The 21,273-nt window shown below is 34.6% G+C and overlaps 1 protein-coding gene across 1 annotated transcript in view; it reads left to right on the forward strand.

Annotated features, from left to right (window-relative positions):
* The window catches only part of LOC133187911 (nuclear receptor coactivator 2-like), a 67,477-nt gene that overhangs the window by 43,066 nt on the left and 3,138 nt on the right, over positions 1-21,273 (forward strand). Inside the window, exons 6-21 of the mRNA XM_061323311.1 lie at positions 2,897-2,984; positions 4,373-4,453; positions 5,060-5,176; positions 5,532-5,661; positions 10,790-10,896; positions 11,866-12,717; positions 12,941-13,515; positions 13,967-14,101; positions 14,349-15,747; positions 16,305-16,519; positions 18,050-18,136; positions 18,923-19,141; positions 19,454-19,643; positions 19,754-19,994; positions 20,299-20,540; positions 21,124-21,267. Coding sequence (XP_061179295.1) covers positions 2,897-2,984; positions 4,373-4,453; positions 5,060-5,176; positions 5,532-5,661; positions 10,790-10,896; positions 11,866-12,717; positions 12,941-13,515; positions 13,967-14,101; positions 14,349-15,747; positions 16,305-16,519; positions 18,050-18,136; positions 18,923-19,141; positions 19,454-19,643; positions 19,754-19,994; positions 20,299-20,540; positions 21,124-21,267 — 4,822 coding nt within the window. The remainder of the gene's footprint in view (positions 1-2,896; positions 2,985-4,372; positions 4,454-5,059; positions 5,177-5,531; positions 5,662-10,789; positions 10,897-11,865; positions 12,718-12,940; positions 13,516-13,966; positions 14,102-14,348; positions 15,748-16,304; positions 16,520-18,049; positions 18,137-18,922; positions 19,142-19,453; positions 19,644-19,753; positions 19,995-20,298; positions 20,541-21,123; positions 21,268-21,273) is intronic.

The raw sequence follows: 21,273 nt of genomic DNA on the forward strand, positions 1-21,273 counted from the left end.
ACTCTCTCTCTCTCTCTCTCTCTCTCTCACATGAAATTAGTTTGCTAGATAATACTTTCGTAGACAAGTTCAATCATAATGCACACACTGAAACATTTTTAGGTAACCTAAGTTATTCACAATAGGAGATCAAACTTTTACATGGGAATTATATAGGGAAAAAGCAAATAAATCATTGAACATTTTCAGGTTCTCTGAAATGACTGAACCAATTTTCATATAAAGCATCTCTGGGAGAAAGGAAAAAAAACTTTTGAAGTTTTATAGTGTTTCCTACCCAGGGGTATGAGGGATATGTCCAACACTGTAAAAATTGATGCCATCTTCAAAAATCCACCAGACAAATTCATCAGACTGTTTGTGTGATTATAATAAGAATTTTTAAGTATTGGCCCTATACCAAAAATGAAATTCATGGCCCAGGTGCCCATGGGTGGGGATCATTTATTATGTTACATATATAACATCTTTGAAAATCTTATATTCATTACTCATGGCCAGTCACATGTATAAGGCAGTCGTTTACATGATTATAATGAGCAGCAAGCCTTCTACAAAAAGTTAAAAAATTCATGGTACCCCAGTTCCCTTTTAATTCTCAGTTTTTCAAAAATCATATTAAATCATAAGCAGTTTTAAATCTCTTGAGGAAACTAGAGGGCTTGCACTTAAAGAAAAAATGTACCTGAATGCTAAACCTACTTTTCTGACCTACTTAAGTTCTAGGAAATACTGAAATGTATGTTATTTTAGTGGTAATCATATTTTAGCGCCTTTCACCCTCTTTTTGTCTGCTGTTTAAGTAGACTTTAATATATGATTAGATCAAATACATTTAGAGGCTCTGCCTACATTGTGCTAAGTTGCACTTATCAGTTAATGAGGAAGATTGAGCTAAATTTTGAATTCACTAATTTAAGTACATTTACAGTATTACAGTCAAACTTCATTTCCAGCAAAAAAAGAAGAGAAAAAAAATCTTGCCATCATTGGTTACTAAAAATAGAAATTTCTGTGAAATTCTTTCAAAAAGCTATTCCTTCAACATCATTAGTCTGATTGCAATAAATCTTGGCACAAAAGTAGACTAACCCAAGGATCATTATTCTATTTATTGCTGTTGTGAAGTTTTAAATGCAAGTGCTACTTTTATCTTCCTCTCCTTTAAGTACAAACCAGTAGTGCTACAGTCTTATCAGAGACTTCTGGTTACATTTAGACTTGCATAGACAAATGAAATATAAGTTTGTATGTTGGAAAATGTGAGGTTTATGAAAAACCTATATAACATAGCATACTATTTGTGTATCAGTATGCTCCAGTCTGCTGACCTGGATTATTATGAAAAAGCAATTATCACATACCATAAATGTATTCCAAAAAGATTAACTAAAAAAATGTATATAAAACTATGTCAGTACAATATTAGTGTACAAAAGGTAACTATAAGGTCACTTACTTCTATTTTGAGATATGTGTTTGAAAACTAAGAATTAGGAGCCAAGCTATTTTGTTTAAAGTTTAAGTAGTCATTAATTTTCATGATTTCAACAAAAGAAATGCAGTTTTTTGCCCCCCCCCCCCCTCCCCCCGAAAAAAAGCTGGTTACATTAAAAAATAATTTAAATTGAAAGTTAATTCATATTGCTTTTGAAAGTATGAATTACTAAAGCATGTCAAATGGTATTGGAAAAAAGAACAAAATCAACATTTCCGTAGGAAATTAGATGCAATGAGTATTTTTTTCTCAGTAGGCTTTATTTAACTCAAGTTACTTTAAATTTTTGTTCCAGACCGTTGGATGTATTATTTAGAAAAAAAAATTACTTTTCCAAATTTGATTGTTAATTTAAAAAAAAAGGTTCTTAAACTTAATTTGCCTCAAGGGATAGTTTTAAAAAGAAAGAAATGAAGTGAAGTACATGCTGGTTTAATAGCTTAATACTGAAATTATTAATATTTTATGTAAAATGCAACTTAATTTACTCATGCATCAAGTTTTCACACAAATCAAAACCCCTTAACAGTACAGTCAGCAGAATGTCTTTGGTATTTTTACAAATTTCAAAGAAATTGGTGCATTGTGATACAATCATATTTTCTTTCTTATGAATGCATTAAAATTGATATCATAAAATTTTGAAATATTAACAAGTCCTTCCCTAATAGGCACATGGAAGGGGTACCATATTTGCTCGGGTAAATATCCATCCCTCATCCATCATTTTCATTGTGAATGGAATATGTGCCCCTATCTAGGACTTTAAAAACTCAGGTATTTTTGAAAATAGATCTATTCAGATTGAACAATTGTTTCATCTATCATCCAGAGAAGAATACCTTTCTAAACTTTATAATGTATGTAAATGTAAACTTTCCTCCAAGTCAGCAGAATTATGTATACTTTACATGCATACATCTATAGTACCCCAACACAAACAGAAGTACAGTACATACATCATATATACACACACTTTTATCATTTTCTAATCACCTTGGATGCTTAATTTGGTGAAAATAGTAATTATGAATTCATTTCCACAAATATTGCTGTAAATATTTGTTAATGTTACATTTATAACCAGATCTGTTTTTGTATGTAATGCTGTTACATTTATTACTGTGTCTTTTTATTTTTTTGTATGTAATGCTGTTACATTTAGTACTGTGTTTTTTAATTTTGTATGTAATGCTGTTACATTTATTACTGTGTGTTTTTAATTTTTTGTATGTAATGCTGTTACATTTAGTACTGTGTCTTTTTATTTTTGTATGTAATGCTATTACATTTATTACTGTGTCTTTTTATTTTGTATGTAATGCTGTTACATTTATTACTATGTCTTTTTATATTTTTTGTATGTAATGCTGTTACATTTATTACTGTCTTTTTTAGGATGATCTGATTGGGAAGAGTGTGTATAACATCATACACATTGGTGACCATGACCAGTTTAACTACAGCCTGCTGCCCATGTCACTGGGTGCGTAGTCTATGTTTAAAGCCTGTTGTTAGAGTATTTCACACATACTGGTACCATGCAGTTTTACTAGAATAGATGGATATTCTGTTATTTTATGACATGTTTAGAGTGTTTCACATAAATTAGAACCAGTGTCACTTGTTGATTTAAATTATATCAGTGGTATTTTACAAGAATTGTCTGCTCTGTAATGAAATAATGGACATCAGCTGGAATTCTTTGGAAAAAGCTAGAATTAGAGCTTATGGGGTTTTTGGGAGGGGGAGGGAGGGAAAGGTAACCATATTATAAGTGTTGGTTTATTTTCGAAAGCTGTTGAATACAGCAGATAGATGTAAAAGATCACAAATATTATGGTTAAGATGACTATTGTGACCCAGTTTAAATACCAATCTTCAATATACAAATTTTGTTATAAGCTATTTTTAAACTGAAAGGTACATGACTTTTCTCCCTTGAAATTGAATTCCAGTTTGTCAGTGTTTAAACTTGTCACAACCAGTCAAGCAACTTAAGTTTCTTTAACCTTAAATAGTAATAAAACTTACTTGTGGATGAATATTTAATATAAGAATAAAAAGTTGTAAATGTAGGTTACTGAGAGGCAAGCTTTGTATAAGCAGTATTAATTAGTGGAAGTGTACTCTTAGCATGTCCTAAGAAAAACACAAAGCAGGGCTTACTGAAGAAGTATTTTTAATTAGATATAAGTGTATCAGAATTCACTGTAAAAAAAGCCAGCAATGACAGACAAATGTCTAATACCGTATATACTCTCCTATAAGTCGGTTGTATTTTTGAAGCTTATATTAGAGGGATTGACCTTCTAAAATACCTATCTTTTTATAACTCGCCTGTAAGTCGAACATACAATTTTGGACCAAAGTTTAACTCCCAAAAATCCAACTTATAGGCGAGTATATACGGTAATTCCCTTAAATGCCATTCATGTCTTCTGAATTATTGAAATAATTACTGAAAAGAGTGCAGACTTTTTTGTATGCTGTACTTTGCCACAACAATTATGTTGTTCAGGGGGAAAAGATATTTTCTTTTTCATAATCATCACCTTTGTTAAAACACTTAATTATGTTGATAAAAAATTAATATATGTGCATGGTGTTAATCATAAGTAATCAGACTGAGAACTATTGATTAGCTCCCCTTTTCTTGCATATTTATTAGTTTGTTAATGAACAGATGAATAACGGTGAAATTTATTATGGACATGAGTAGAAATATATTCAGAATGGAACTTTATGATCAGGAAATATTTTTTTGTTAAAATATGACAAAAACAATGATAAACAATATATGTTGAATTTTATGCGTACATGATGCAGGCTATTGATTTTTCGAAAATGCATTTTTCTTTTCATCTTTTACAGGGAGTGTGATATCATGGCCCAGTGAATCTTCGCTAGCAAAAGGAAGAACATTTAATTGTCGCATGCTCATTAAACCCCCATGTGAGTAATTAAAACAAATAAGCACACAGAAAACAGTAATTATCCAGGTTTTGGATGAGGGCTTTTAATCAAACAACATCTCGATTATGGCAAGCCTCAGTTCTCTGATTCTTTCCGCTGGTGGTTAATTGACTAAAATTCTGGAAATAATCATCAGATAATCCTAACGGGGCATATTACGAGACAAAAGGGCTTTCCACAGATATGTTAAGATACTTGTGCTAATATACATGTTAGAAAAATTCCTACAATATTCCATATTTTTAGAACGATTGTTTGCCATGTTTTTCAGTGGAATACAGATTTACGTCAGAAAACAGAAAATGACTACTGTTATTCTGATATTGGCAGATATATTTATCATTAAATATTCCAACATTTTGATTTTAATGATTGGGAAAAAAAGTAAAATTCCAATTTAATTGAAAACTTGAGACTGGAAATGGTGCACTAACGATAATAACGTTATAATTTGTTTTCAGCTATTAATGAATATCGGATCATTAAGATAAATTGTTTATCATGAGAGAAATAATGATTTTGTGTGTAATTTATTAAAAATAATGTATCATAAGAGAAGTAAATGTATGTTTTTGATTATGACAGATGATGAGAATGATGATGTAGAAACTAAACAGACGTATGTGTCACAGTATGAAAACCTCCAGATATCTGCCATTTCACAACCCGGAGAAAAGTTTTCTGAGGGCTCGGAAAACTCAGGTACCAAAGATAGATAACTCTGATATGCAGTATAAACTGTGATCAGTTGGCTTTGGATTTATATGTTAATGTCTTATAGTCACAATCACCTTCATTACAGTGACTAACCTGTATGTATTTAACAAGGAATTAAATTCTTTGGGTGAAAAGTTTCTTTAATTAGATATTTCCTGCAGGAAAAACTCCATAGATACAAGTATTGTTATTGTCATCAAGACTTGTTATAACTTATTGCAAAAGCATGTAAGGTGAAGCAATCTTAGTACATGTATATATTTTTTTTTAATAGACTAATTTTGAAGTGTTTTTGAGTGTTCAATTTGTTTAATCAGTGTGTGATGTTCTTGTTCTGTAGAAGGGTTGTCGTGCCTAGTGTGTATTGCACGACGCCTCTCCTTCAACGAAAAGACTAATACCATGCTGGGAATTGAACAGTTTACAACAAAACAAGATATTAATGGAAAAATAATCTCTCACGATACCAGGTAATATTGCCATTGAAAACAAAAGTCAATTTTGTTTGTCTGGATTCCATAGCAAAATTTTGTCCTATGGATTGATTATGTCTGTCTGTCTGTCTGTATCAACAATTTTGTTTAGCTGTTGCTCTAAGCTTGGGTGACCTTTTTATAGTATAATCTTCAATCTTTGTGGTAAATCAAGATATGTTTTAAATACCAAAAAAAAAAAACCCAGAGATCTTTGATGTTTTTAAGTAGAAAATGGTTATCTCTTTGAAGTACTTTTACTTTACGACCTTTTCTGGTTCATTCATAGAAATCAAGATCATGTTCCTGCTAAAGATGCCGTACACTGACCCTCATCTTCTAATATGGGTGTGCAATATTGCCAATAAATCAGTATATTGCAGTATTAAATCTTTCAGTAATATATGGAACATTTTTATGCCCCCTCAAAGGTCAAGGTTTGAACATGTTTGGAAATGTCCACTTTATACCTTAAGAACTCTTTGCTTGGCAGACATCATACTTAGAACGCTGGTTTCCCAGAGGCATACATGTGATAAGTCACGGACCACAAAACTGTACAGGAGCCATAAAAAAGCTGGAATTTGGGTGAAAAAAACTGTACATTGCCTATCAAAAAACGGTACAAAAAACGGTATAAAATATCGCTTAAATTCTTCTGATAAGGCACCTTATTTCTAAACCAACAAATATATATTGTTGCATATGTCTTATTCTAAAAGTTGAAATGGAGATTTGAATGCTTTAAAATTTCATATATTGTGTTTTATAATCACAATGTTCTTATGAATCGACTATAAATTAATTAAGTTAGTTCAGATGATAATTTGTTTGCCAGCTTTATATAGTATTAATGTGAGAGTCAACGTCTCCAATTTACATCTTGTTCATCTGTTCATATTACTGATATATACATCAGCAATGCTAAATAACAGCAGCAAATACAATCATACATAAATTTCAGAACATAAAAACTTAAAACTATATCCTTTATTTCAGCGTAATCATGGTAATAAACTTCGTATATTTTATACCTACGGAGATCTGGGTCAGATTCATGTATATTAAGTCACGTATATCAACTTTAGAAGTTGGCTTAATTTTTTTCAATCAAGTTACGAAACATTAACAGTTATAATTAAGTACCCCTTTAAAAATAAAGCTCCCTAAAGGGGTATCTTGATACGGATTTATAGGAAGATAATTATCCCAATTGGCAGTTCACACCTTCGCACGCGATGGTTTGTGTACAAGGTCAAGTGTCAAACACAGGTGACGTTTTCCAGTGTCTGGCGAGAGATAATGAGAGGAAAGTGGCGGCATTTAGTGAGAAATTCAAAATACTGTACAAATTTTCATATTCCGTGAATTTTGGTGTCCCACCGGTACACGATGAATGGGCTCGAAAAAACTGTACATTTTGCGTACCGCCGGTACATATCACATGTATGCAGAGGAGTAGATGACCACTGTAAATTTTGAGGTAACAAGGTCAAGGTCAAACTATACTTGACATAAGAAGATATTGTCTGTTCAATTTCTTGAGAACCCTCTGCTTGAAGAAATCAAACATGGTACACTGGTTCTCTTTAAGGTATTGATTTTGAGGTCACAAGGTCAAGGGTCAAGCTGGACCTAGGAAGATATTGACTGCTCAATATCTTGATTGACTACTCAATATCTTAAGAACCCTTTTGATTGACAGACATCAAACTAGGTACACTAGTTCCCTCTAGGGAGTTGGTTACCCCAGTTGATTCTGCAGTCACAAGGTCAAGGGTCAAACAACATGAACACCAGACATAGGAAGATATTGTCAGCTCAGTATCTTGAGAATCATTTGCTTTTCAGAAATCAAATTTGTACACCAGTACCCTCTAAGAAGTGAATTATCCCTATGATATTGAGGTCTGATAGAGATTAAACTTGGTAGTTTGTTTGCCCCAACTAGAATACTTTTTTTAAAGTTGTTCCCTTTTAATGTTGCCACATTGGAGTATATATGTTTCTCAAACATGTCTTGTTTAATATTGGTATTAACAATCTAGAATATTTGACCTGTTATTGTGTATGTGTAGAGAGCAAGATCTGCTTCATTTCTACTTAAGTACTAGAGATTCTTTTGGAATATTGAGACTGTGTGCATGATACATTTACTTTTATTTGATAAATTTGAAATAGTTTCACCAGTAAGTGTGTATGAGTTATGACATTGTTCATGTTAAGTATACCCAGCTAGATTTCTGTCAGATTTAAATGAAACTTGGTATAGTACTGTAAGTAAGATTAGACTACATGTTTTTATCCTCATTTCTGTTGTGCCTTTTACTGGATAAAATTGAAAAAGAAAACAAATAAACAAAACAAAAATGCCAGGATATATTTTTGAAGAACTACTCAATCATGTGTTCATTTTAATTGGCTCATAAAGAACTTGGTATAAAAGAGGAATGACTTGTACATGTATATTCAGTGCCTTGATATTTCAACCTGTTCTGTGACTTTCCATAATATGATGGGATGCTTTGCATTGTGGGTTTTTTTCTTTATCATTGGTTTATGTTTGCTTAAAGATGTAACTGCATGCCTATGACTGCCAGCAGTACAGATATTAAGTTAAGAGGGTCTCTCTTTACCTATGTAATTAATAAAGCCACCGTGAAGTGACAATGTGGTTATAGTTCTCTGGATTGTATTTTAGTCAGATTTTAGGTGGAACCCATGTGTGTTTTTTGCTCCCCACAACACCTCATTTCATGGGAGTGTGTTAAAGTCTATGTTAAAGCCTAGTAATGATTTTTCTACATGTACTTCGTATAGCCTAAAGATATGGAACATTATTAGCTGTTACATGTTTGTATCATCCAAGGTTTTCCTACATTGCATAAAGATTTGCATAAGACAGAAATACACAACATTCTACCTTTTTTTTATATTCATTTTATCTTTTTTTGGAAACTAATGGACAACTTTGAGTTATTTTGATTCAGTGATCATTGATACCTAATTCTGGGTCAGGAAAAGTTTGCAAATTGGTGGATCATTGAATCGTGGGATATCTTCTGCTTTTTGTGTTTTTTAGTGTAAGTGTCTATGCAAGAATTGCAAGAGAAGAAAAGCAAGAGAAGTTATTTAGAATACTGTTTATCTACATATCTTTATATTTTTATGCTGCAGTTTTAATTTTATGTTTAGCAATCAAAAACAAAAAAAAATACCACTGAGGAAAAATTAAAATTAATTTCTAATTTCATAGAAAAAAATTGAAATCAGAAAAGTGCAAGTAACCATATGGAATTTCTATGTGAATACAGTCACCTACCACCCACATTTTATTGTCTTTACTTCATAGTGTATCAACATTTTATGTAACGTCTTGAAAATTTATTTTCATCCAATTTCTTACATATTGTAAATATCAATAGCTGCATTTACCAAAGTAACACAGAGAGTATTTCCTTGTAAGTTGAACTTGTTTTAATGTGATTGCAATCAGAGATCATATTTGTTATACCTCTGACAAACGAGGTATATGTATATCCATTCCTTTGTCTTACTGTTTGAAGATCATCTCTGACATTATTTAATGATTTTCCTTCAAACTTCTGAAAATAATACATGGTGGTTGTTTGAATAAAGAAGGTCAAGGTCACATGATTTTCCTTCTTAGAAATAATACATGGTGGTTGTTGGTAGCAATAAGGTTAAGGTCATATGATTCAGAAGTTAGATATTCTTTGGGCCATGAAATTTCATGCTAGGATTGTATTAGGGTCATAATTGTTATGCCCAGCACAAAGGTTGCTCATGATCAGAGGTGTTACAACCTCCATTCAGTAACATCTGAACAAGTTTCAGGTCATAGGAAATGGCAGTATCTTATTTTAACAAGATGTAGAGATCTTTTTAAAGCTTTTTAAAAGTATGCAGTGTCTTTATTAGGCCATGCAGAGGTTATTAGTCCTACCAGGATGTTCTAGTTTTATTTGCTAATAGGTTAAGTGCTTCACACCATTAATTGCCCTCTACATTTTGTCAGTAATTTTTCATGTTACCATATATTAAACACCCTCAATATTTTTTCTGTCATGTTTTGCATACTAAATGTCAGGATAATCAAAAAGGACTTTATGTAATTATCTGATAGAGGCAAATACATCTTGCAGTGAAAATGAGCTGATCACCAAGGTAAAGGGTGTAAATTGTATTTCATACTGTTAATTAAAGGAAGGTCTTGCATCAACCCAGATTTAGTCCATAGAAGGGGTCATTGTAAATAGAATTCTATTAGGGCTGTCACGGTTCCAAAATTTTTCGGGTCGGGTCGGTTCTGTAAATTTTCGGTTCGGTTTCGGGTTTTTCGGGTCGGGTATTTACATCTATTTTAAACCTTAATTTCATGAATTTAACTTGAAAAATCTTTATCTGTTACGATAAATTTACATTGGAAACAAGTCTTAACCATGCGAATGTCTAGACATCGGTGACTTGGCCTACTGTTAGCCACAACCTGACCATTCCTGCTCGTTTTGATAATTATCTAATACTTCCTTGACAAGTGTTTTGTCATGGAATGAAGTAGATTTCAGTTGTGATGTTTATTTATCACTGTTATCATCATCATTCCTTTGATTTCAACGCCATTTTTTGTATTGAACAGTCTCTAATATATAAACCAGACCCGAACCGAAATCCGGAAAAATGGAACCGGAACCGAACCGAACTTGGACCGCGGTTCTCGGTTATTTCGGGTACTCGTGACAGCCCTAAATTCTATGCATAAAAACTTTGGATGATACAGTAGAACTTCCATATCTAGAACACTGATATCTCGAATACCATGGATATGTCAAAGTGATTTGGAGGTCCCACCCACCTATTCTTCAATGTATTTTACCCTCAATATCTCAAATCTTTGGATATTTCAAAGTTTTTTCTTGGTCTGATCGAGTTCGAGATAACAAATTTTGACTGTAATTTGAATTAGTTCTGATCATAATTTAATTCTTGTTGTTTTTGTATATTTCAGTGGAATTGTACCCGGTCATTCGAGATAACAAATTTTGACTGTAATTTGAATTAGTTCTGATCATAATTTAATTCTTGTTGTTTTTGTATATTTCAGTGGAATTGTACCCGGTCATTATTCCTGCCCTGATTTTACTGGTCAAAATGTTCAAGATTTCTGTCACGTAAACGACGTTCAGACTTTGTCAAAGCATTTCCAAGAAGGTAGGTGTGAAAGGAAAAAGGACTGTAAATGTCTGATTTAATGAAGGTCAACTTTTCATCTAAAGGATGTCTTTTTTTCTGAAATAATAACTAAACTGTTACATTCAGTAATATTTTAGATGTGAGAGAAAAGGAACAATGAGTGTAAAAGATTTTTGTTTTTAAATCAAAGTTCAAAAGCCACAAAAAATTCAACCAATCAGAAATCAGGCTAATAAATTTATCTATAGTACATGTATTATGCTTGGTTAAAAAAATGGTTAATACTTGTAATTTAATGAAACATAATTTATGTAAACAGTAAAATACTCTCCTTATTGTGTTGATTTGTAATTTTTTTCTTCAAAATATTTTATTATGTCTGTCTGTAAATTATTCATAAAAATTGGGTGAAATTCTGTATGTCACATTGATGGAAGAGCCATGAAAAATTTGACCTTTAATACTACTATCATATTTGGAGCTGCAGATGGTTTTAAGAATTGGATCTAAGTAGTTTAGAAGTACAGATAATTGTATTCATTACTTTGAATAACAGATATATGATTTTGATAAGACTAGTAGGACTTGTAAGATCAGAAAATTTTTCTGATTGTCCTCTGTGAATGCGAGATGATTTGAAGGCTGTGAAATATACAGTCCAGGTCACATGTCAACAGTCCAGCATGACGTAAACATAAGCATGTCACCACCTACTGAAAGTCCAAACTTTCAATAGATTTGTAATAAGGCTTGTATCATTCAATTATCAAGACCTGTAAAAACAACCGTAAACTGGGATAAGAATAAAAAAGTTTTTACAAAGTGAAAATTACTTTGAGAGTCTGAAGTTCTGAGACACATCTGAGTCATTGAAGGTCACCTTCAGTGAAAATGAAAGAAAGTGGGGCCATTTTTGTCAATGTCACCATATATGTACTGACATGTACATTTTGATAATGAATTGATCGTGTCAATTTTCTTTTGCAGTTTTGAAGACAAAGAGTAATACCAGTAGTGTGTACAGATTTAAATTACAAGACAATCGTTATGTCTTTGTGCAAACACGTAGTCAGCTTTATGATAACGGAAACCATGGAGACACAAGCTTTATTATGTCCACTCATTCGATTATACGAGAATGTGACTCTGACATGGAGCTCAAAGGCTCAGCGTCCACAAGTTTAATGAAATCCATTATTGGGCAGTCAAACACTTTAGTGTCCAACAACCAAAGAGAGCAGAACTCGACACATGGATTACCAAACAATATTTCTCCAATGGCGGTGTTAAGTGCTATTAATCAACCTTTTCAGAACACTATAAGCCAAACTATAGAGGATGTCCACGATCAGTTCGATGCATCCTCCAATAGCTGGGACTTTTTAAGTGATTCAACATTCACTGGAAATTCAGGGCTGGGAGGCTCTAACCCTGTTCCCCATAACAAAAACAATTTTACTACAGGAAATTCTGCCAACCTGAATAGTTGGCATAACATGCAGCCACAAGTGAAGATGGGAAACTTGCAACAGCAGCATCTGGTGCGGAATGTTTTAAACATGCAGCCACAGCCAAACTCTGAAAAGCAGAGGCAGCTGTCACTTAACTTTCCCCGTAGTAACTCTTTGGAAGGCGGAGGTCAGAAAAGTCCTGGATTTGCCTCCAGTCCTAGCCCTAGAGGTAACCAGTATCCCCCATCAAGTCAACGTGGTATGCATGGTGCAGTGGGCTTCAACAGTCAGAGAAGCCCAGGGAATAATATGGGACAGAATCCTCGTATGTCTCCTGCATCAGGAGGAATGGCATACCCCATGCAAAGAACTCCTCCTATCTCATCAGGTAATTATCTGAAACCCTCATTTTACATTTTTAAAAATGCTAAATTATAATAATCTTTTTAGTTAAAACTGTGTGGTTTGTTTGTAAATTGAATTAATTTCAGTTACATTTATTATCACTTTTTATGGAAAATGTAGTTGGTGGATGTTAAAAAGATAACTTTAAATAACATAAATTACTAATTAGGAATATTGCTGCAAATTTACACTACATTGTATTTCAGTGAGTCAGAATTCATGGGGGCGTATGCAGCATAGTGGGGGGCAATTTTCAGCTCCTCAGACTCCGACCAGTAGCATGATGTCTCCACCTGCAGAGGGTCACCTTCAAGCCTTGCACAACATTGGAGGAGGAATAAGTCCCTCCATGCGACGGTCTGGGGAATTTACTTTTCCATCCCCTTCTCGACAAGGTAAACTAAGTCAGCTGTTGTCTGGCAGCAACCCTGGTCCTGATTTATTTAAAAACAGCTCAATGGAGTCTGTACAATCATCAAGTAAAGAACGGACAAGCACTGATAGTGTGGTGACCAAATCCCCAGCTGACAGCATGCATCAGTCACCGCAGCCCGGACCAGGTCAGAGTCCTCCTGAAAAACCGCAAAGCACCACAAACTCAGATGAATCTGAGAAAGAAGCACAGAAAAACGTGATCCTGAAGCAGCTTCTGAGTACGGACGATGACGAGGAGGAATGCAATGAAGCCGCACCTACAGAGGATACCAAGGCAACCGAGAACAAGGCAGACATGGAGAAAAATGAGGCCGAGCCAAAGAAACCATCTAATGCCCTGCTGAAGGTAAAGACCCTCCTCATAGAAAATTCTGTTTGATTGATCTGATGGATGCATTATTTAACCTTTCCATTTGCTTCTTTTGTTCGTTGTTCAGTTGCTGGTGTGTAATTTTTTGCACAAAACATACAAGACTTCAGTGTTGTTAATATAGTGATTGTACTTATGAAACAACTTGTGATGATTCAGATCCAATTTCTTTGTTTACGATGAGACCTCAAAATCAGGCCTGTAAATCCTGGCTGATAAGTAGATGAGATGAATTAAGATCATGTTGTTGATTTCTTGTGTAATTTCAATCAACCAGAATTATCATTAGTTTTCAAATATATCAGCTACTTTGATATTAGTGTCCAAACCAAGCACAGAAGATTCCTAAAAAAAATCCTTAAAGTTCACTTGGGTTGCAAAATTAACAAACTTTTCAGACATTTTCTGTAATTTTTCTTGTAAACAGAAGTTACTCAGCGATGATGGTGAGAAGAAATCAGATGGTAAAGGCAGAGATCGCTCACGACAGCCCTCTGGGGACCTGTTACAGATCCTCCTCAATGAGGAAGAAAATGGATCCTCCCCAGTCATAGCTACTGCTGTAAGTGTGAATCACTCAGCCCCTTAGTACTAAACTGGTGAAAGGTTACAAATCGGTGTCCTGTCTTCTCTTTGTAAATATAAGGTGCAATTTTACTTGTTTGAACTTTGACATAAAATTTTGAAGAGGAAGCAATGTAGATCAAAATGTAACAAATTAGATATTATGTTTTATTTGTGACATTTTGAAATGGCATCTTCAATCTGTCTAGGCACATAGACTAACACATATTCTTTTTATTTCGTAGGAGAGTACTAGTCATGAAAATGATCTTTTCTCACGTCAGCGGCATCAGTCAGGGCCTCAAGAACCTCAGTCAACAACGCCATCTACCTCTGTACCTCAATCCGGACTGCCTCCATACTCCCAGGATCATCGCTCGGCATCAACGACAGCAGTCAGCTCTGCTAATGATGCTGGCAAAAAGCCAGACGCACTGAGTTCTATACTGGAATGTCTTTGGGACAAAGCAGACACAGATCCAATCCAGAGACCTAATAATAGGAAGCGAAAAGCATCTGGTGCAGATGGTAGTGTTGATAGCACAGACATGGAACTGGGCATGCCCAGCCAACAAGTGAAGATGGTCAATAACTCTAGAAATAAGAATGTATTGCTTGCTCAGTTGTTGTCAAAACGGACCCCAAGTGAGGCTGTGGTGAATACTGGAAGATTATTGGTGAATAGTGACCCATGCGATACCCCACAGAATCGCATCAATATACATGATAAACAGCTAAGTCTGAGACCCATTGATTCAAAGCGATTATCAACAGAGAAGGAAAAGGAAAGTCTTAAAGACGGATTACAAGGGTTCCAGACTTCAAATCAGTTTGGAAGTATGGAGACCTCTGTGAAAACTAGTATAGGAAACTTAAATGTTGCAACTAGCATGCACACTTCTGTAAATACAAGTGTATTCAATGGAAATAATGTTTCAAATTCTGTGTCTTCAATGTCAAGTGACTATGATGAACTTCAAAAAATCTTAGGAGGAATGGGGTCCAACAATGGGAATAATGATTCTATGTCAAATCCCATCTCTGGGATGGATATGGAAGCCTCAGGGACACCAGACCCATTGTTGGCGGAAATTCTGAAGCAAGCAGCAGACTTGGAGCAAGAACACATAAATGTACTTCATGGAAGCAACAGTATGCCTAATCTTGGTCAAGACATTAGCTGCATCCCCCAGAGTGGAAGCGACATGCACCCTGTGCCATCATCGGAAGACCTGCAGTTGTTATCACAGTTGGAACAGGTGATACAAGATCCAAATTTTAACATTGGGTCCATATCTGGACTCGATCCAGATCCACAACAGTCTGATGACCGTGCAGCCATCCGCAGAATTCAAAACCAGTTGATGAGTGAGGATCCCTTCCCAGGAGGGTCATCTATGGGACAGATGAACAATATGGGACAAAACCACACCTCTCAGGCTCCCATCCCACAACAGAACAATTTTGGGATGGTCAACAACCAGCAACATCCAATGTCAAGTCCTATGGGGGGTGGGAGCATTGATATGCAGTTCCAGCATATGCCCAACCAGCAGTCTCCACTCCCCACCCAGGCTGGGCCACGTTTCCCCCAGGGGCCCCCAAAATTCCTTCCTCAAGGACCTCGACACACAAATCCTCAAGGTGAGGGGAAAATTTGTTTTACATTTATGAATCACTGGTTTGATGTTTTTGTGCACTAAAATTTTGTATTTCATTAATAAAGTCTGGATAATTAAGGTATCACAATTTACCTTTAGGTACATATTGATCATCAACCTGAACATGATTTGAAATTGTGATAAATAATTGATTTCAAATGCACACAGATTTTACTGGGTGAAGTGAGTGAAATCTTCAATATTACATTGAGGATTTTTGCTGAAATGTTTTGTACATGTACATGTATTTCATATCTAAGATGCTAATGCAGTTTACCATGTGCTACATATTTATTAGCAACATGAACGTAATTTAAAATTCTGATAAATAATTATCATTAAGTTTATCATATACTGTACTTATTTCCATGTGGTATTAATTTATGCTATGTACCCAGTCACCGTTTGTTTGGGGTTTTTTTGGTGGTGGTTTTCTTTTGTTTTTCTGTTATTAAACGTGTTAAAAAGATGATAGAAAATGATGAGAAGACAATTTGTATTTTCATTTTAATGCATGGTGTATTTTGTGGATGTTCTTAGGAGGATCCCTTACCAGTGCCTTACAGGGTGGAGGCCCACAAACACAGAGACCCATGGGATTTCCCTCAATGGCTAGTCAAGTTAGGCAGTCTCTCCTTCAACAGCAGAAGCTGAAGCAGCTGAGGGAGCAACGCCAAGCTGCTCAGCACCAAGAGAGGCAACGGCAGTTAATGCAACGACAACTTAGTCAACAGTTCAACCAGAGATTTCCTCCAGTAAGTTGTAGTCACTATAAGTTAATTTACTGGAGATCAGTGAATATTAAGTATGTATAAAACATCTGGTAAAAGGTAATTATAGATAAAAAAAAAAAAACAAAACAATGGATGATTATAAGAGGTTTCTAGAAATTAAAGTTTAAATAGTTAAGCAACTAAATGAAAATTGGCTTATTTATTATATTTAGTGTAAAATCAATATAGAGAGAAAAAAAAAGCTGTGCTGGGATTGAACTGTTAGTTTAAATATAGGAAAAATTTTTACAGGAAACCAGCATTTAAAGTACAAAAATGACAATTCATTCTGTAGTGTGTTTAGCTCTATTGGTCTAAGATCAGAAATGCTTATGCAATTGTAAGGTGTCTGTCATCCATCCCTCCATCTATAATTTTAACCAAAAAAATCTCTACTCCTCCTACAGATTTGATTCTATTTAAAAAAAATTGTTACACAGTAATCTATACTAAGGTATGTAGTTCTTTTTATAGTTTGGTTTTTTTTTTTTTGATTTCTGTAAATGTGCTGCGAAGTGGTTAAAATTAGAATTATGCTACTCCCCCTATAGTTCATCTCTAAATATGCAATTATTATTAGTTTTTGATTTTGACAAAGACTATTGCCATGGTTACTATAATTCTTTCAATATGCTATTCCTCCTACAATTGTGTCCTCAATTTTAATAAATTGGAACACACATACACTGGTAAAATTCTATATATTGATTTTTTTTATTTTTTCAGTGAACATTGTTGCAATGGTTAATAAAAATAGAATGTGTATGCAATTATTCTTTCGAAATGCACACCTTCAGGTTTCGTCTGATTCCAGTAAAACCTGGAACACAAGTACTCTTAACCAAGGCTTGTAATTCTTTTTATGGATGTTGCCATTTCTTCTGTAAAAAGAATGTGAAAATCTTTTAAAATTCTACTCCTACAGTTTCGATTTGCTTTCAACAAAATTTATTACAATTGTAGAAAACATCAGTGAAATATAATTCTGGTAAAACTAATAAGTGTTTCAAATCTAGGTGCAACTTTTCCCTTTTTTATACACCTGTCTTAAGACAGGATGTATTATGGTATGGTTTTCATTTCTGTCCGTCTATCTGTCTTTGCTTTTCTGTGCCCAGCTTATAACTTAAATAGTATGAGACCTAGAATTACCAAACTTTGCCAGCTGATACATCTTGGGTAGAAGGTGTGTCACACATTAAACAATAGGTCACTGTGACCTTTAATTAAGATGATACAACAAAATCCCTTTTCGGCTCATAACTAGAAGACTATTAGACCTAGAATCATCAAACTTGGTCAATTAATGCATCTTAGGTAGAAGGTGTGTTGCATCCTACTTAAAGTCACTGTGATTTTTAATTAAGTTGAAACTCGGGTGAAAGAACAGGAGGAATAATGAATGGTGTCTCTTGTGCATTATGGTCCATCTCTTTTTACTATGAATGCGTTGTTTAATGACTGTGTTTAGCAAGAGATAACAGTTAATTGAAATACCTTGTTTTATCACAGAACATGGAGAACACGTCCTTGCAGCCTTATACAGAAAGCTTGAACGACCTTCTGAACAGTGGATCAGCTCCCAACGTCACTCTGCAGGTATGTAATAACAGCAAAAATAATAGTATATGCTAAATATTGTACATGTTTATAGGGTGAATCTCTCAAAACGAACGTATATCCGAAGTCTGTGAATAGGCAAGGTCTAATGTTGTGTGTTTAGAAGAAATTTTATTTTATTCTTTGATTGGGTGTGCCAAGTTAAAGTAGTATCTCTCTTGTTGAGTATTTTTTGAAATTCATGCTATTTTACTCGCGTTCTTAATTTAGATAAAATACAATTCTTTAAAGGTTAAATTCACGGATCTTACAATGTTATTAGATTTGATCTGCTTTTCCGTTATTTTCATGAAATATGAGACATATATGTTTATTTATGGAATAATTGATACTGCTTTTAAAAAGATGTCTGATTTTTAATATTTATTACTGTTAAACTTTTGCTTTGACAGTAATTTTGTTTTCCTTCTTTCATGTTTTTAATAAAATTTAAGAAATGTTGTTAACCCCCCTCCCCCAGCAAAGTGGTAAGAGGGTGGTGTACTGGAATCACCATGTCTGTCTGTGCGTCCAACTTCTGTACAGCTTTATACAATATTAAGCTCACCATTTAGGTCATAGTCTGGCTTATATCAATGGGTTTCCAAAACCAGACTTGCAGATATGGTGCACCTGTAGATGTATGATAAGATATTTGCTTTCATTGTGCTCCTCTTTGGGAGGGAGGGGGGTCATTTCTATTAGGATAACTCTAGCTTAAAATAATTTGGCATAAAATTCTGTCATATATTATTAAGTATTAAATACTTTGTGACATTATTACAGAGGAACCAGATCCCAGGTCCAATGTCCCCTAGGTTTAGTGGAATGCAGCACCAGCAACAACATCCCAACCTCAGTCAGCTTATCCGACCGGGACCCTCCACCCCCAACTCCCAGATGTCACCCCACTTCAATCAGCAACCCCAGAATCAGTGGAACATGAGGCAGCAACAGCCGCAGCAACCGGCCATGCAGAGCCCGATCAGCAGCAACGTACCTAAGGTTAGAGTCACTGCAGCACCACTTAGGCAACACATTGCAACATTGAAGTAGAGACTGTGAATAAGATTGCTTGCAAATGTTACTGTACAATGCTTCACTTTCGCTGCTTCTTATAATAAACATGAAATTAACACTGCAGGGAAATTATATTTCTATAATCAAAATTAAAAAGGGACTGAAAACTGATTTCAGAGGGCATGAGAATGGATTTGTTTATAAAGTAGAGAAAAAAATGTTCTTAAATGAAACTAAAGTCCCATTCTTGTTTCAAAATGCTTGATGAAGTATAATAAGTAAATGTTTCTCCTGTAGTCAAACCCTCTGTTGATGAATCGTCACCGCTCATTCTCTGGAGGGACAATGACCAGTAATAACCAGGGCGGTCACTTTCAGTTCCCTGACCAGATGGGTAACTCGGGACAGATGGGTCTACTCCAGCAGCAGCAGCAGCAGACAATGATGGCCCACAACAGGGTGATGAGGCAAATGAGCCTCCCTCCAGGTACAAACAGTTTCTGTTATTATTTGATTCAGACAAGCTCTTTCTTTTATCCTTTTTTTCGTGTTTTTGCTATACATTGTCCTGTGATTACTGATGTATCTTGTTTTCAGGCCATGCTTCTTCACCAAGGGCACCTGCTAGTCCTTTTGGGAATAGTCCAGATCCTCTCTTAATGTCCCCTCACTCCATATCCCCTCGCCAGAACCCCCAAACCAGTCAGGTCAGCCCGCCATTTAATCATGCCTCTTCAATGGCCAGTTCAGTCATGCCACAGACATCAATGGCAAACAGTCACCCAGGCATGATGAGTCAGCAGAACTCGGTGTTTCAGGACTATGATATGTTAGACAGGTAAAACTATTGTCGTGCTTCCCTTCGTAAAATTATCTTATAAACACATCTTTTCTTTGAAGAATATTTTAGATTGATTGAACTCTGTAAATGCCAACACTGTCATTTTCTATTTTGTCCTTTTAAATGTTCCAAGAGAGATCATTTAGTATTCTAGGATGTAGGTGATTTGACTCGTTTTAACAGCACTCTTAGAGTTAGCCTTACTATTTTATTTCTTGAATGTTTTTCCTTTTAAAAAAAACTTTCTGAATTTTTCTGCTAGTTTAAAACATTGATAATTTGTATTTTGTATCTATAACAGTAAGCCCATGCCGATGCAGCAGAAATCAACATCACAGTATGTAAAGGAGGAGCTTAGAAATATCTGTAACGCCCGATCAGAGAAGCAGCTTCAGCAGCAGCAACAACAGCAACAGCAGCAACAGGGGATGTCACATGCCCTGCCCCCACACCAACCCCCCTCCTCCCAGGCTGCCCCCTCCACCCCCCAGTCACAGATCTCGTCAGATTACAGTGAACTCCCTAACTACATCATTGAGCAGAGTAAGTTTTCAAATATATGGGAGACTGATCGAATATTTAATACATTAGTAGAGGGCTGTATCAAAATGATATTAAAGACCTAACTTCAGTATGTTTATGATTTTAAGAAAATAGCACTTTTACCCTATCTGTTACCTACATTGCTAATTGTAAGTTTTCATGATTTCACATGTGAATTAGATGCACACCAATTCTTGGACAGTTTTATGTATTGTAATTTTATCAAAATTGCCATAACTAAAATGTATTTTCCAATAAAATCATTTTAAGCTTGTGACAAAAAGTTTTAAAGATTCAGATTTAAAAAGCATGAAAACCCTGTTTTTAACATCAGCATGTATTTTCCTGATCTTTATCAAAATACATGTATAGTTTAAACAAGTTTAAAAATTTGAGTAGTTTTTCAAAAAAAAAAATTTTGATGAATGTTGGAGTTATACAACATTGTGCAACCTACATTAAATGTAACCATTCATCATCAAAAAACTATTAAACTAATACTGACATTTCTTAAATATGCATGTGAGAATCTTAAGAAGTTAAAAAAAAATAAAGGCTAGTTATTGTTCTCTTGTCTTTACAGTAAGCGAAATGCAGCAAGAGCACCAGGCGAAGTCAGAATTTAATTTCGACAATTACAAGGAAGATGACGTGTTAGCTGTAAAACGACAGGAAGCCAAAGAAATTTATGAGCAGTTCAGACAACTCTCAGAGAAAACGGAATTAGGTATAT

Source organism: Saccostrea echinata, unplaced genomic scaffold (assembly GCF_033153115.1).
Source record: "Saccostrea echinata isolate AGI-Se365-2 ecotype Australia unplaced genomic scaffold, CSIRO_AGI_Sech_v1 ptg000001l, whole genome shotgun sequence".
Classification (NCBI taxonomy): Eukaryota; Metazoa; Mollusca; class Bivalvia; order Ostreida; family Ostreidae; genus Saccostrea; species Saccostrea echinata.